The 15,657-nt window shown below is 46.2% G+C and overlaps 1 protein-coding gene across 1 annotated transcript in view; it reads left to right on the forward strand.

Moving 5' to 3' along the window:
• Positions 1–1,122: 1,122 nt before the first annotated feature.
• CSPG4 (chondroitin sulfate proteoglycan 4) overlaps positions 1,123–15,657 on the forward strand; it is a 137,852-nt gene continuing 123,317 nt past the window's right edge. Inside the window, exon 1 of the mRNA XM_079953111.1 lies at positions 1,123–1,340. Coding sequence (XP_079809237.1) covers positions 1,244–1,340 — 97 coding nt within the window. The 5' untranslated portion in view covers positions 1,123–1,243. The remainder of the gene's footprint in view (positions 1,341–15,657) is intronic.

A 15,657-nucleotide genomic window follows, 5' to 3' on the forward strand; every position in this document is an offset into this window, starting at 1 on the left:
GCAGCATATCAACAATAGTTCCACAACAGGAACGTGTACATCTTCATTTATAGGAAAAGGATGTTTTCTAAAGTCTAGTTCTTGAGGAACAGATAGGAACACAGGCATCTGACTCTACCAGGTCAGACAGCTCCTCCCCTGACTCAGATGAGGGGCTAAACTTGTTTCAGTACCATTGCAGATTGCAATGTGGGGGTTCCCATAATTATTGAATCTGCCTCCATTTAAAAGAAAGTAGCCCCTGACTAGTTACTGGTTGGAATGTCTCATCACTTTAAAAGGAAACCAGCAGGGCTGTAGCACAGTGGTAGAGCATCTGCCTTGCATACAGAGTCCCAGCAGCTCCAGGCACCACACTGCAATCCTAGCAAGCCACTGGCAGTCAACAGACAGCACTGAGCTAGGTGGACTGTTGGTCTGACTAAGGTAGCTTCCTGTGTTCCCATAGTTTGCAATCTGGTCACCGAAGTCTTTAAGCAAAGTCAGCTCTACTGTTAAACAAGGTCAGGCAACCACCTCAGGTGGCAGGTGCTGAGGGGCAAAGGCAGGGGCAGTAGGCTCTTGGCAGTCCATTCTAAGGTACCTGACTATTCCCATCTGTTGCAGGACAGAACTGTCCATGCTACATGGCCTCTCCTGGCTCCCACAAAGTTAACTCTTAACTACTGACTCTGGTGAAGTAGAGGGTGCTCTCCCATCACCAGCATTCATGTAGGATTCAACTGCCAGTCCCATGGTACACCATGCCCTTTGACTCAGGGAGCAAAACTTATTGGGCCAGCCCTATCTTTATGTATAGACAAACACCATCTCTCTGTAGCCTCAAACAATCTCCCTGAGTTCCTTCACACAGCCATGTCAGAAAGAACCATACCGAAAAACAAAGAGCTGAAAGCCTGGCCAGTTCCCAAAAAGTTATGACAGAGAGGGAAGGAGGCGAAGGAGGAGATATTCAAACAGTTTCTAAAAGGGGAAATGGGGAGGGGGAAGAACTAGCCCTTTAAGAAGGGGAACTGACTTGTAACATGAGAGGTATCTGTTTTAACCCAGCCCTGTTTCTGACTGGTGGGGAACTTCAGAACATCCCTCCCTCAGCTGCAAGCTTATTAAATATAGTAGTAGCCGAACCTTCAATTGAAAACAGACAGGCTGTGTCTGTAGCTTGTGCCTCCTTTGTGTGCTTGTTGCTCAGTGTCCAGGGAATGGTCTGAGTGCCGCTCTCTGGCCCATTCCAGGCAATACCATGAGGTCCAGCCTTCCTTCAGTGGTGCCTGTGCTTCTGCCCATGTTCCAGCTTCTGCTACATACACTGCCACTCCATGCAAACCCAGAGTCTGGAGGTAAGCCCCAATCTCTTCTCCTTCCGAAGTTTCAGCCACTTTTTCGGGAGAAAATGTTTGTTTGTCTGGGGGGGCGTATATGGAGCATTTGTCACTGAGACGCATGGATAACAAGCATGCATGCAAAAGGACTCTCAGTGGATTGCTGCAGCATGTAGTTTTGTCCTAAAGCCACAGGATTAGTGAAGGAATGTGTTTAGGAGTTGTGTTAGGAAAGCAGACAGAGAGGTCATTGACAGGTCTCAGTCACAACTTCCAGAGCCTCTATTATTCAAGCGCTTGGGTCAGGTTTTGTTTTGTAGATGATCTGAATAAGACATGAGAAATGCTTCAATGTGGGGTTGCGTGAGAGACAGTAGGCACCGTCCTTGAAGGTGCAGCTTCTTTTGATGGATGAGATGAGTTATCTGCCGGAGCCATATCCTTTGGTAAACCTGTTTGTGTCTGTTGAATTGGCTATGTTTGATCCTGAAGAAGTTGCCCTAAGAAATTTTACAATAATAGCAAGCTGATTGCATGTGAAGCTGTGCAACAGCCTCACTGGTTGAACACATTAGGTTGAGCTGTACCTGGGTGTACTTAGCTGTCTGCTCATGAGATAGGAAGGAAAAGTCAACCTCAAAGGCAAGATATGCCTACCAAGAGATGGGACTAGATGGAGCAGCAGCATCTTTTTGAGATCTTCCTACAGAGAGACCAATCAGAGTGCAAAACTCCCAAGCATCTTTTCCTGCTGAGGGTCAGCTTGGAGCTTTACCCTTTTTTTTGCAGACTAAAAGCCACAAGAGCCACCCATAAATGGTTGGTAGCAAATGAACAGTGCCAGCAGTGTGCATTTTGTGTAGGGCTTTCACACACAGGAGCCTTGCTTATGAATGACTTGATGTTTGGAGCCGATTATGGCTTGCAGGCTCCTGTGAAAAACTCTTACACTAGTTACCCAGAAATCTGAATTGTGCTATGAGTTACAGAACCTAGTTCTCCAGTGTGGATCCAGTGCAGGACTCCCAATGGATGTCGGGACTTTAAAAGGAGCATGTTCGTGCACATTGTGGTTGTGTAGAGGAAAGTTAAAGGGTGTGGCCAGTACCTAAAGGCTGTGTGGGATTTCTGGTGCTTGTGGCACTATGAATTCCCAATGGCCACATGTTCTTTCTTCTCTTTTATAGAAGTAATGACTCTTTGGCAATGACCCATATGCATCTTTTGCATCGGAGGAATCAATTAAATCTATCTGTAACACTGGTCTTCAACTGGTGGGTCGGGATGGACTAGTGGGTCGTGGCCTGATTCATGCTGGGTGACAGCAGAGGCACCATTGGTAAAAGATTAAAAAATGACTCCCCAAATGCATGTGTGGGTTAAGAGTGGGTCCTGGGTTTTTCCATGTATAAGACAATGTTTTTTGCTAAATATTGTTAGATTTGCTAAATATTGTTACATTCCCGTGGCTGCTGTGAAGAAGCTGTCGGAACTGCCAATCCACTTCCATAAACCAGTGTGTGGACTTTAGTGAACCATTACAGGGTGACTGCAGCTGATGTTCTAATATACGGTAGGGGGTGCAGGGTGGCATGGGGGCTGCAGGGCAGCGATCTCCCCCCAAAAGGCAATGACTTTGGGCGATCTTGGGGTTGCTATTTCAAAGTCATTCTGTTTGATGTTTAAAATATTGATTTCTTAATTTAAGGTTCAAGAAAAATAGGGGTCGTCTTATACATGGGGGCATCATACATGGAAAAATATGGTACATTCTTAACACATTGTACTAGTGGCAGTGAAATGTTTGATATTAATTGACTGAGATGGGACTGGAATGTTTGATTGCTTGGGGAGCAGAGCAACAGGCTCTGTGAGGACAAGGGAAGTTGTTAGTGTGGTTGAGATTAAAACCTCACATGAATTTCTTTAAGCAGCCTGAGGACTTGAAAGAAGTCCCTGGGAATCAGAGAAGCAAAAGGATTTAGTTGAGATTCCTGCTTTGCAGGGGGCTGGACTAGAGGGCCCTCAGGGAGCCTTCAAGCACTATGCTTCTATGCCTCTATGATATGGGAAGTCCAGAGGCAAGGAGAGAACAGAAATTGAAGGAATGGTATGACTTGAGGCAAAAGACAGAGAAGACAGACATTTTAGTCAAGAAGAGGTTAATCTAAGAGGAAAAGAACTTCACAAGGCTTCAGGTCAGGAGGAGCAATGTTGCGGAAGTTGGTTGAGACAAGGTGGCCCAAAGGAGTGATTGCCAAGTATACATCAGGAATAGCCAGCATGGTGACCTTCAGAAGCCACTGGACTATAATTCCCATCAGCCCCTGCCAGCAAGGCCAATAGACAGTGAGACTTGTACTCCAGGACATCTAAAGGACACCATCTTGGCCACCCCAGCCAAGGGTAGTTCTAGAGTAGCTGCACCAACCTGGTGCCCTCCTGGCTTTCTGAACTACAATTTACATAATAATAATAATAAATTTTATTTATATCCCGCCCTCCCCAGCCGAACCCGGGCTCAGAGTGGCTAACAACAGTAAAATGATAAAACATTCTAAAAGCATTTCATTATAAAATTAATTCCAATCAGATTAATGGCAACCATTGGGCTAGAGTTCTGTGAGGATTGCCAAAAGAGGGAGTCAGGCTGTGCCCTGGCCAAAGGCCTGGTGGAACATCTCTGTCTTGCAGGCCCTGCGGAAAGATGTCAAGTCCTGCAGGGCCCTAGTCTCTTGTGACAGAGCGTTCCACCAGATCGGAGCCACAGCCGAAAAAGCCCTGGCTCTAGTTGAGGCCAGCCCAACCTCTCTGTGGCCTGGGACATTCAATATGTTTTTGTTTGAAGACCGTAAGTCATAATCCCTGACCAATCTGGCTACAGCTGATGGGAATTGTAGTCCAACAACATCAGGATGACACCAGACTGGAGAAGCCTCTGTCACAGAAATTCTCCCCTTTGTGACTTTTACTGTCACTGAATTATTGCAACTGTCAGAAAGCAACAAGGGACCAAAACCAGGGAGGGGGACAAATTTTGAATTGAGCACTCATGTTATTTGTTACGGGCTCCTAGCTTGAATCTAAAAAGTATTCCTAATATACACAAGCTATCCCCAATCTCTGATTTTTGCAGACTCTGAGAGTTTTGTGCCAAACTACCTATAATATAGCCTCATTAAGCTCTGTGAGCTTATTATGGGGAACCTGCCTTAGATGGTAAAGAGCTTATTCCATCTATCCCTTATATGTGACAAGCTAAGCAGAAGAGGTTGTGTGCACTGTTTTTCAAGGGTGGGGGAGGCTTTAGGATAGGCTTAGGCAAATTCATGGAAGAGAAGGATATCAATGGCTACCAACTCATTTATTTATTTATTTATTTATTTATTTATTTATTTATTTATTTATTTAGATGTATACATCTCTTGATTGTAAAAAAACCTCAAAGTGGTTTACAAAAGGTAAAGCCGTAAAATCAAGAAAAATGTACAACCCTACTTTCCAGCTTACAAAACTTAAAATACTTAAGCAGATTAAAATTGCCTCTATGTTTTACCTCCGCTGCTGGGGGGTAGAATTGCTCTTACACTCGGGTCCTGCTTGCATGCTTCTCTTGGTTTGGCCACTGTGAGGACAGGATGCTGGGCTGAAAGGAGCCTTTTCTCGGTCCTGCCACCCTCACAATAATGCTTTTTTTGGATACGGGAGAGGGCCTTTCCAGGGGCTGCTCCCAAACTTTGGAACTTCCTTCCTAGAGAAGTTAGACTAGCTCCTCCCGCTTGTTGTCTTTCTGCCAGCTGGTGTATGCTTTGGAGAACTGAACGTTTTTAAGGAAAGGGCTGGTGCTGTGATGTTTTTATTGGAATGATCTGCATAGCTAGATTGAGAGAGTCTGCTAATGTTTAATTGTTTTTAATGATTGCCTGAGTCCCTGTCAGGGAGAAAGATGGGATGACAACAACAACAACAACAACAACAACAACAACAACAACAACAACAACTGGGCTTGATTCAGCAGGACTCTCCTTGAATTCTTATGAGCTCTGCTTAGTTCTGGTACTCAGAACAATCTCCTGTGTTCAAGCAGCTGCTCAGAAGTATAATGTTCTTTCCCTCCTTTTTTTCTTTTTCTTTTTTTTCTTTCTTTCATCTTTATAGTTTTCAAAATAGTTTTGGGTATTTCTGGAAAGTCCAGCCTGTTCATACCTGCCTGTTCTGTGTGGGTGGTGCCATTTTGGCTACATAAGCAACGGCACTTGGAGCCTATACATCAGAAATAGATGTCTTCTTGCACATGCTTAAAAAGAAGTAATGTTGCGGTTTTTTAAAATGAGATGAGGTGGTAGCACCCTGCTGGGGCAGGATGGAAACAAACAGACTGAACAGGATGGAAACAAACAGACATGTTCCTTCTGTGCGGGTTATTGCAAGACAGTAGGCAAACAGGGACATATAATGCCAAACAATTTCCAAAGTGCAGTGCCCATGATTTCCCATATGACAGTTTGCATAACTTGGCACTGCTGGCATATGGCTGTCCCGTTGCCTCCCTTTTACTGTCCTCGTTTCTCTTCCATCCTCTCCTCTGACTTTGCCAGGGCAGCTACAACCAAGAGAAGATGCAACCTCATCCATCTTGGAAGCAGCATGACATGGCCATGTGGTTCTAGGTCCTTTCAGAGAGTCTCAGCAGCGCCTTTCCTTAAACATAGCTTTGGCTTTCATACTCTCCACCTGTTGCCCATAATGCAGGCTCTCCCTCTCTCTCCCTCTCTCTCCGCACCCACCCACCTAAACCTGTTTTATACTGACTCAGACCATCAAGTTCATTGTTGCCAACACTGGCTGGCAGTGTCTCTCCAGGCTTTCAGACAGGATTTTCCCCCAGACCTTCCAGAAGATTATCAGGGATTGAATCATCTTCCTGCATGCAAAGCAGGTGTCCTACCACTGACTATGGCCACACCCAGTGGTGAAGCTGCATGCTCCAGCACCGCTGGGTGTGTGGCTGATGTGCATCCTGGGGGCGTGGCATGCTTCCTGGGGGCATGGCGCCCAGCCCGGTGGGGAACAGTAACAAAACTGCATGCTCCGGCACTGGGAGCAGAGAGCAGGTGGGGGCATGGCTTGCAGCACGTCGCCAGCGGGGGTGTGGTGTGCAGCCCGGGGGCGTGGCATGTGTCCTGGGGGCGTGGCACCTGGTGCGGTGGGGTGTGTGTGGTGTGTGTTGAGGGGCGGCCGTGATGGTACCTCCCAATGGTGCTGGGGGTGATGTGCTTCCCCGCCCCTGTTCCTCTGCCAGTGGGGGGGGGTGCGCAGCGCATGTCCGGGGGCGGCTGCGATGGTACCCCCCCTCCCTGATGGTGCTGGGGGCAGTGCGCTCCCCCCACCCCCCACTCCTCTGCCAGTGGCCACACCCACACACAACGTCTGACTTAGAAATAGTAATAATTTAATAATAATAATTTTTTATTTATACCCCACCCATCTGGCTGGGTTTCCCCAGCCACTCTGGGTGGCTTCCAACAAAGTATTAAAATACAGCAGTCTGTTAAACATTAAAAGCTTCCGTAAAGAGGGCTGCCTTCAGATGTCTTCTAAAAGTCTGGTAGTTGTTCTTCTCTTTGACATCTCGTGGGAGGGCATTCTACAGGGTGGGTGCCACTACCGAGAAGGCCCTCTGCCTGGTTCCCGGTAACTTGGCTTCTCACAGTGAGGGAACTGCCAGAAGACCCTCGGCACTAGACCTCAGTGTCCGGGCAGAACGATGGGGGTGGAGACATTCCTTCAGGTATACTGGACCGAGGCCGTTTAGTGCTTTAAAGGTCAGCACCAACACTTTAATTGTGCTCGGAAACATACTGGGAGCCAATGTAGGTCTTTCAAAACTGGGGTTATGTGGTCCCAGTGGCTGCTCCCAGTTACCAGCCTAGTTGCTGCATTCTGGATTAGTTGTAGTTTCTGGGTCACCTTCAAAGGTAGCCCCACGTAGAGCGCATTGCAGTAGTCCAAGTGGGAGATAACTAGAGCATGCACCACTCTGGCAAGACAGTCCATGGGCAGGTAGGGTCTCAGCCTGCGTATCAGATGGAGCTGGTAAACAGCTGCCCTGGACACAGAATTGACCTGTTCCTCCATGGACAGCTGTGAGTCCAGAATGACTCCCAGGCTGCGCACCTGGTCCTTCAGGGGCCCAGTTACCCCATTCAGGACCAGGGAGTCCTCCGCACCTGCATGCCTGCTGTCCCCCCAAAACAGTACTTCTGTCTTGTCAGGATTCAGCCTCAATCTGTTAGCCGCCATCCATCCTCCAACCGCCTCCAGACACTCACACAGGACCTTCACCGCCTTCACTGGTTCTTATTTGAAAGAGAAGTAGAGCTGGGTATCATCCGCATATTGATGAACACCCAATACAAACCCCCTGATGATCTCTCCCAGCGGCTTCATATAGATATTAAAAAGCATGGGGGAGAGGACGGAACCCTGAGGCAGCCCACAAGTGAGAGCCCAGGGGTCTGAACACTCATCCCCCCCCACCACTTTCTGAACACAGCCCAGGAGGAAGGAGCGGAACCACTGTTTAACAGTGCCCCCAGCTCCGAGCCCCTCTAGCCCAACTGGAGGGGATCCAAATGGTCTGCTTCTTTCAGGCGTGCCTGGAGTTGTTCAGCAACCACTCGCTCAATCACCTTGCCCAAGAATGGAAGATTTGAGACTGGGCGATAGTTGGCCATATTGGCCGGGTCTAGAGTTGTTTTTTTAAGAAGCGGTTTAATGACTGCCTCTTTCAGGAGGTCTGGGAAGGCTCCCTCACAGAGAGAAGCATTCACCACCCTGTGAAGCCTGTCACCCAGCTCTTCCCGGCTAGCTTTTATAAGCCAGGATGAGCAAGGATCAAGGAGAGTTCACCTTTCCATGCCTGGAATTTCTGGAAAACGATCTACTTTTTCCTGCATTTATATCCCACCTTTCCTCCAAGGAACTCCAAGTGAAATAACTTGTTCTCTCCCCCCCTGTTTTAGCCTCATAACAACCCTCTGCGGCAGATTCAGCTGAGAGACAGCGAATGGCCCAATAAGCTTCATGTCTGAGCAAGGATTTGAACCCAGGCCACCCAGGTCCTAGTCCAGCACTCTAACCACTACACTACACATGCCTCAGTTGATTCTGAGTCCAGTTCAGAATCTGCCATGCTCCGCTGATGATGCACTCACAATTACATCAGAGTGAGTTCAGCACAAGGTGTGATCAGAATTTTCCCTTTCCACTTGTTTGCCTGTCTTCCTCTCTCCCTCCCCCTTTCTTCCACCCATTTACCTGGATTGTTACTCCAGTGGTGCAGAAGGAAGGGAGACCCTGATCTCTAAAAAGGAGTTTGATTCTCAGTAGAGACTCTATCTTCCCCCCTTTTTGGCAACTTCTGTGATAGCACAAGTTGTTCCTGCTACTACTTTGCTTGAGGTTGAAATTGTGAATGGTTCTATCAGGTCTGGCTCAAGGACGAGAGCAAGGAAACATTTGGATCAGCCTTCCCCAAACTGTTTTGGAACACAATGCAGATGTTCTGCAATGCAACTCCCATCAGCCCCATTCTGGCTGTATCTGGAGGGCACGAGGTTGAGGAAGGCTGGCTCAGATTTCCCCACCCAGTCACCATCCTTCTGCCAATGTGTGGTCTGCCAGTTTCCCCATGATTTGTCCTAACTGGGGCAGAGGATTCTTCTTCCCAGCTGAACACAGACAGAGGAGGGCAAAGGCTTTATCTCCACTGAAAGCATATGTTGGGGGCAGAGGTGTTACACCCTTTGAACTGCCATAACTTCCCCCAGGAATCATAGGACCTGTTGCTTAGTGAGTTTTGGAGATCCTAGACCACCACCATCTTCTTGGAGTGAGGCTTCAGAAGCACTAATTTTTTCAAGTGCTATTTGTGGCTGATTATTTGAAGAATTTAACCCCTTTGACCAGAGTTTGATACTCATTGCCCTTTACACTGTGTGTTGAAAAATGATTTGATGAATACTAAAAATGTCCCTCTCAATATTCACACATGCAGGTCACACTGTGTGTGACACTGAAGATCCAGTATTGTAGATATTTATGTCATTTTATTTCACAAAACCCAGCTGCAGAGGCAAAGTGGGGCATGACTAGCACTGGCATTGTGTGTAGACAGAGTCTCTCTCTTTGCTCCTGCACCACGTCCCCCGTCCAAATCCCTCCACACACATAAAAGGCTACTATAAGTCAGAGATGAGGAAACGTTTTCAGCCCAAAGGCCACATTCTCTTGTAAGCAACCTTCTGGGGTCCACATATCAGCGATGGACTGGACCAGAGGCAAAGGTCACATTCACCCCATACATTTAAAGTTCCCAGAGTGGTTTAACAATCAATCCCTCTTCATGAGGAACTATGGAAATTGTAGCTCTGGGAGGTGAAAAGCGACATCCAAACACTTCTCAGCACCCTTAACAAACTACAGCTCCCTAAGCCATGGCTGTTTAAAGTGGTATCATAGGGCCTTAAATATGCCTTATGAATGTGGCCAAAAAGTGAATGGACTCAAGGAAGTGGCTTTTCCCCTTGTATGTTAGGTTAGATTCTACTCTCACACAAGGGGGTTCTACACACACATGCAAGAGGCACCATCACAATTCAATGACACATTCCAGCGGGGGGGGGGGGGATTACTTGATGTGGGCACAGGCTGGTGGCAGTGAAGAGTATGGCCTTTGGAGAGTCCTGAGGGCCACATTGAGAAGCCTGGAAGGCCACATTTGGTCTCCAGGTCTGAGATTTGCCCATCCCAGACTTCCGGGTTGGTGCCTCCGATAATGGCGGAATTCCTCTGATCGGGAGGAATTTGCCCCATGGGAATTGGGTCTGGCTGCCACGGCGAAGGCGGAGACCCGTTAAAAATCACAGGCGGGAGAAGCCTGTGAGCATGGGATTCGGCGGGCACCTTTTGCGCCTCCCCTACTCGCGGGGAAACCCGGTTTCGGGGGTCTGGAGCGACGTGGGGTGAGCGGCGCGGTGCTTCGAATCATCTGCTTCTTCCACGGAGCAAAGCCGCATAGCTGTTGCCGGAGAGCGCTGACTTTTTCCTGTGGACAATTTGATTTTAAAGTAATTGCCCATGAGTAGAGCTGAAGCGGGAGAATTGGATTTTTTTAAAAGTTTAATTTGGCATCGTAACGGGGAGGTTCATTACAGGAAGTCCACCTTCCCCTTTTGTAAATAGACTGAAGCAATGAGGCTGCAAGCTGAAGTCTTGGAAAGCCTACTGTAAAGGACTAAATTTCCACTGGTAAAGAACATTAAACCCCCCATTGGAGGCAGAAGAGGGGGGAAAGTTGTGGATTGAGTATGCCTGCAGGAGAGAGCGAAGAGAGCTAAAATACTGCCGCTCTGACTCTGGAAACGGGCTGCTAGCAGGACTGACGTCTTTTGGAATGCTTATTGACAGTGTTTAGAACGTTCATTGACAGCTGGCTAAATAAGAGAAATACATTGTTTCTATTGTCTCCGGCTGCTTTTAAAAAGGAGTAAAAGTAACTGAAAATTGAAACTAACTTTGGATTGTTGGAAACTGTGTTTAAAAGAGGACATTACTGATTAATATAAATAGAAACTGTTTCCCCCTAGTGGAAGCCTTTGAAACTGGTTGCTTTACAAGAGCTGGGCTAGGGGAATTTCCAGCTGCAAGATAAAGAACTGTGAGACTTTGGGACTGACCTTGAATTTTTTAATTGTTATGGCAAATGGAAAGGAAAAAACAGACCAGTCAATTGCTGAAAAAACATTAAGGTCTGGGAGGACTTGGCAGCAATCCAGGAGAGGCTCAACATCAGGCTCCTCTGCCTCTTCGGCTGCTGCTTTTGTATCAGTACACTCAAAATCAAGAGGAATGTCGACAGAAGAAGCCTTAGCGGCTGCATTAAATAAAATAAATGATTCACTGGAACAGCTTAATAAGAAAACAGACGCAATAAATGTGAAAGTGGATGCTGTAACTACTAAAATTGACTTAAATACAGAAAGTATAAATAATTTGGGACAAAAGGTGAATACCAATACAGAAACTATCCAGAAATTGATACAGGAATCTACTTTGATATGGCAGACTGCGGAGGAAGCCAGGGAGAAAGCCGCTGCTGCTGAATGTAAAGTAACACAACTTGAGAGAGAGTCCCAGCCCTACAGAGGCAACTTGATGAACATAAGTTGACGCTTGTTATGATTGAACTTAAAGAAAAACAGACGAATTTGAGGACCAGAGCCCTACCTGAATTGGAGAAGGAAAGCTTGAAAGATTTTCTCATACAGGAATCTGCTGACTTTTGGGACTTGGACTTGGGCCAAGAAGAGTTGAGAATTGTGAGGGCCTTCAGACTTGGAAGAGGAGGGAAAAAAAGAGAAGAATAGATTAAGAGACTGCTTGATTACCCTTCGAATTAAAGAAGAGAGAGATAGAATCTTGGGTTGGCATTACCAGAAGAACCTAGAAGTACAACAGTCAAGAGTGGACATTTTTAAAGACGTCCCGAAATATCTTTTGGATTTTAGGCCTAACTACGGAGATATTGTTGCCCTGCTGAGAAGGAACAATATCATCTTTAGGTGGGAGTTTCCCCAAGGTCTATCCTTCAGTTTCAAAGGAAGGAAAATAAAAATAAGATCAGTAGAAGTTAAAGTTTTTGTATAAATATGAAGAAGATCTGCAGAAGGGACTTGGAAAAGAGCCAAGAGCATCGGATAGAAGATCACCAGGATGAAGTTGATGGACTATACGGACTATACAGAACTGGCGGAAATGACTGGCAGATTCCGAGACCAGGGAGAAGAGTCGGCGGAAGAAGACTGGAAAAAGTTTAAAGATTATTTACGGAAATACTGTAAATTTAATGAATGTTAGAAAAATGTTGGAATGAAGTTATATGGCTTTAGTAGAAATGTTATAAGGAATTAAGTATAAATAGATTAATAAAGTATTAAAGATGAATGTTAGAAAAATGTTGGAATGAAGTTATACGGCTTTAGTAGAAATGTTATAAGGAATTAAGTATAAACAGATTAATAGAGTATTAAAGGAAAATAAGGTTAGAATGTGCTAAGATAATTATAGGATAGAAAACAGAGGAAGATGGAAAGGAATTGCTGAAACAATTAACAGAAGTGGAATACAAAAAGGGAGGTGTGAGGAGGTCGTGGAAATAAGATATTGAAATTATTTGATGTGCTTTAGATTGTTTTTGTTTTGTTTTGTTAGTTTAATGTGTTGGTGTTGTGTGGTGTTTGTGTATTGTATTGTATTGTTCTTGTTTTTTGTGGTGTTTAAATTGTTGGAAAAGTAATATATATATATATATATATATATATATATATATATATATATATATATTTTTTAAAGAGAGATTTGCCCATCCCTGCCATGACTGATGAAGAGGGAAACTTGAGAACTGCTCACAGTTTCCAAGGGCAATTTAAGTCTGGGAATCAGCAAGCGGACACAGGATTAGGACTCCTCTCCCTCCCCACAACATGGTAGCTCTAAATTGACCCCAGAGCTGCTTTTTTGTTAGACAAAAGGGCATCAGGGCTTCCAGTCATTGAATTACTGCATCACATGCAGTTTTATCCTCATTCTCCATCTCAAAATTTACCACAGTCAGGGAAACAGAATTGAAATTCAGTGTCAAGGTACAGCTTGTGTGATGCTCACTTGGCAACCACCCATCTCTGTGTGTGAGGTTTTGTTCTGAGCTCGTGGAAACTCTGAGGGAAAAGGAGAGTCAAAGTTCTTTCTACTGAGGGAAAAGGAGAGTCAAAGTTCTTTCTACTGAGCCCAGAAAATCCTGTGGCTCACACTGCCCACACCATATAGCTGCTCCTCAACCCACCCATGGCTTCTCTAAAGGTTTTCAATAAATTGCAAGAATTTGCCACTCTAGAAACAGAAGCCATAAGCTTCTGACAAATATCAAGTTTTGAGTGCTCAGTTTCTTGTGGGTCAACAGTAGATATTCTAATGAGAACAAATACTTAAGAAATTGCTTTTTGTTTTTCACAAATATTTTTTAAAAATGGCATGCAATTTTTACAAAGTTCACATTCTTCCCCTTTCTCCATCACCTGAACTTTTAAGTTCATTTAAACCTTGAAGGAGCAATCATCATATTAATTCATGGGCGGGTTCCTTGGTCTTCATGAGATTCCTTGGAATCTTGAATGCTTGTCACCAGCTTTGATACCTCTCAGAATTCCAGGAATGGGGAACCTCTGGCCCTCCAGATGTTGTTGTACTCCAACTCCCATCAGCCCTAGCCTGCATAACCATTCTCAAAGATGATGGTAGTTGAAGTCCAGCAACATCTTGAGGGCAACAAGTCTCCTACCCCTGCAATAGATTAATCTGGTTGAGAAATATTTAATCATTTGTCTGGCTATTTCAAGCAGTGGAGACTGGTGCTCATTAGGACTGGTAGGGTAAAAGGCAGGGAGGCCAACAGTAGGTGGCGCCAGAGCCAATGGCTAGGAGAACCAGAGACAATGATGGGCAGAGCCTAGTTTTGCCTCCCCCCTCCTTCCTGCTCAGTTCTGCAAAGGTAACACAGAAACTGAGGAGGAAACTGAGAGCCAGTGTCATCCCCTAGACTGCTTGTAAGTAAGGAGCTTGTAAGCTACAGTGGCAGCTTGAGGGAAGACTGAGGTTGGTGTGCCTATGTCCCACTAGCTCTAATGAACCAGACTCCTCTGATTCCAAGTGTCCAAAGTGTTCATATCCATTATTCCCCTGCGTGAGTGCCTAAGGGCCCCTCTCCTGTCACTCACCACCTAGCCCAGGGCGGGGCCTGACAGGCCTCATAAGGACTGCTGTTGCTGCCCAGGAGGACTCCCCTGCATGAGTGCCTAAGGGCCCCTCTCCTGTCACTCACCACCTAGCCCAGGGTGGGGCCTGACAGGCCTCATAAGGACGGTTGCTGCTACTGCTGCTGCTGTCCAGGAGGACTCGGAGGGGCGCAGAGTTCTTTTTAAAATGTTTTAAAATTTTCTTTTTCCCTTTTGAATTTTTTGTATGTGGGGTGGGATGGATGTTTGGTTGGTCTTGGGAATTTGTTTGGTTTTGATGTATTTGTAATTTTTACAGTTTTTTGTTTGTATTGTTTTATTGTTTTATTGTGTGTTTTTAAAAAAAAGGTTTTATTTTGTTCTTAAGGGGAGGGGTCAGGGCTGCCGGGGAGTGGGTCCCAGCCAACAAAATGGCTGGAGCATGTTCCACAAGGGGGGGATGCACTGGGACAACTGATCTCAGTGACCACGGGTAGGAGGAGGAGTTACGTTCCTCCTAGACCAGACCATGTCATTACAGAGGAGGCAGGTTTAGTCGTTGTCTGAGGACTATCCCTGCCTCCGGGTCTGGTCCTGACCGGATGGATACTAGAATCAGGAAGGGATACCCACATGACCTGAAGGTGCGGCTGTGCAATGCCAGGTCAATGATTCATAAGACCACTGCCATCCATGACTTGATCATGGATGGAGGACTTAACCTGGCATGTGTAACAGAGACTTGGTTGGATGAAGCAGATGGGCCTGTCCTTGCCACTGCTTGTTCACCAGGTCTCTTACACACAGCAACCCAGGGCTTGTGGGCGCGCGGGGGGGGGGGGTTTGCAGTGATTTTTAGGAAGTCACTAGTTTGCACCAGTCAATTTAGCGGAACCACCTGCTACATCGGGGCCCTATATGGGCCACATGATCTCCTGCAATGATTTTGCAAAGTTTTTTGCAGATAAAGTTGCTCAGATTCGGGAAGAGGTAGACTCCGCCGTGGGAGCAGGGCCAGGGCTGGAGAGTGCTAGAGTCCTGTCTAGTCAAGTTGCGTGGGATCAATTCCAATCTGTTACCTCCGAGGATGTGGACAGGCTGCTTGGATGAGTGAAACCAACCAGCTGTCTCCTTGATCCTTGCCCATCCTGGGTTATAAAAGCTAGCCGGGAAGGGCTGGGCGATGGGCTTTGTGGGGTGGTGAATGTTTCTCTCTGTGAGGGAGAATTCCCAGACCTGCTGAAAGAGGCGGTTATCAAACTGCTTCTTAAAAAAAACATATTTAGATGCTGCCAATATGGCCAACTACCGCCCAGTCTCAAATCTTCCATTCTTGGGCAAGGTGATTGAGCGAGGGGTTGCTGAACAACTCCAGGGACACCTGGAAGAAGCGGACCATTTGGATCCCTTCCAGTCAGGATTCAGGCCTCATCATGGGACTGAAACTGCCTTGATCGCACTGGTCAATGATCTCCGGCGGGCTAGGGACAAATGTGAGAGCT

The sequence above is a fragment of the Podarcis cretensis genome (assembly GCF_951804945.1).
Source record: "Podarcis cretensis genome assembly, chromosome: 14".
Lineage (NCBI taxonomy): Eukaryota > Metazoa > Chordata > Lepidosauria > Squamata > Lacertidae > Podarcis > Podarcis cretensis.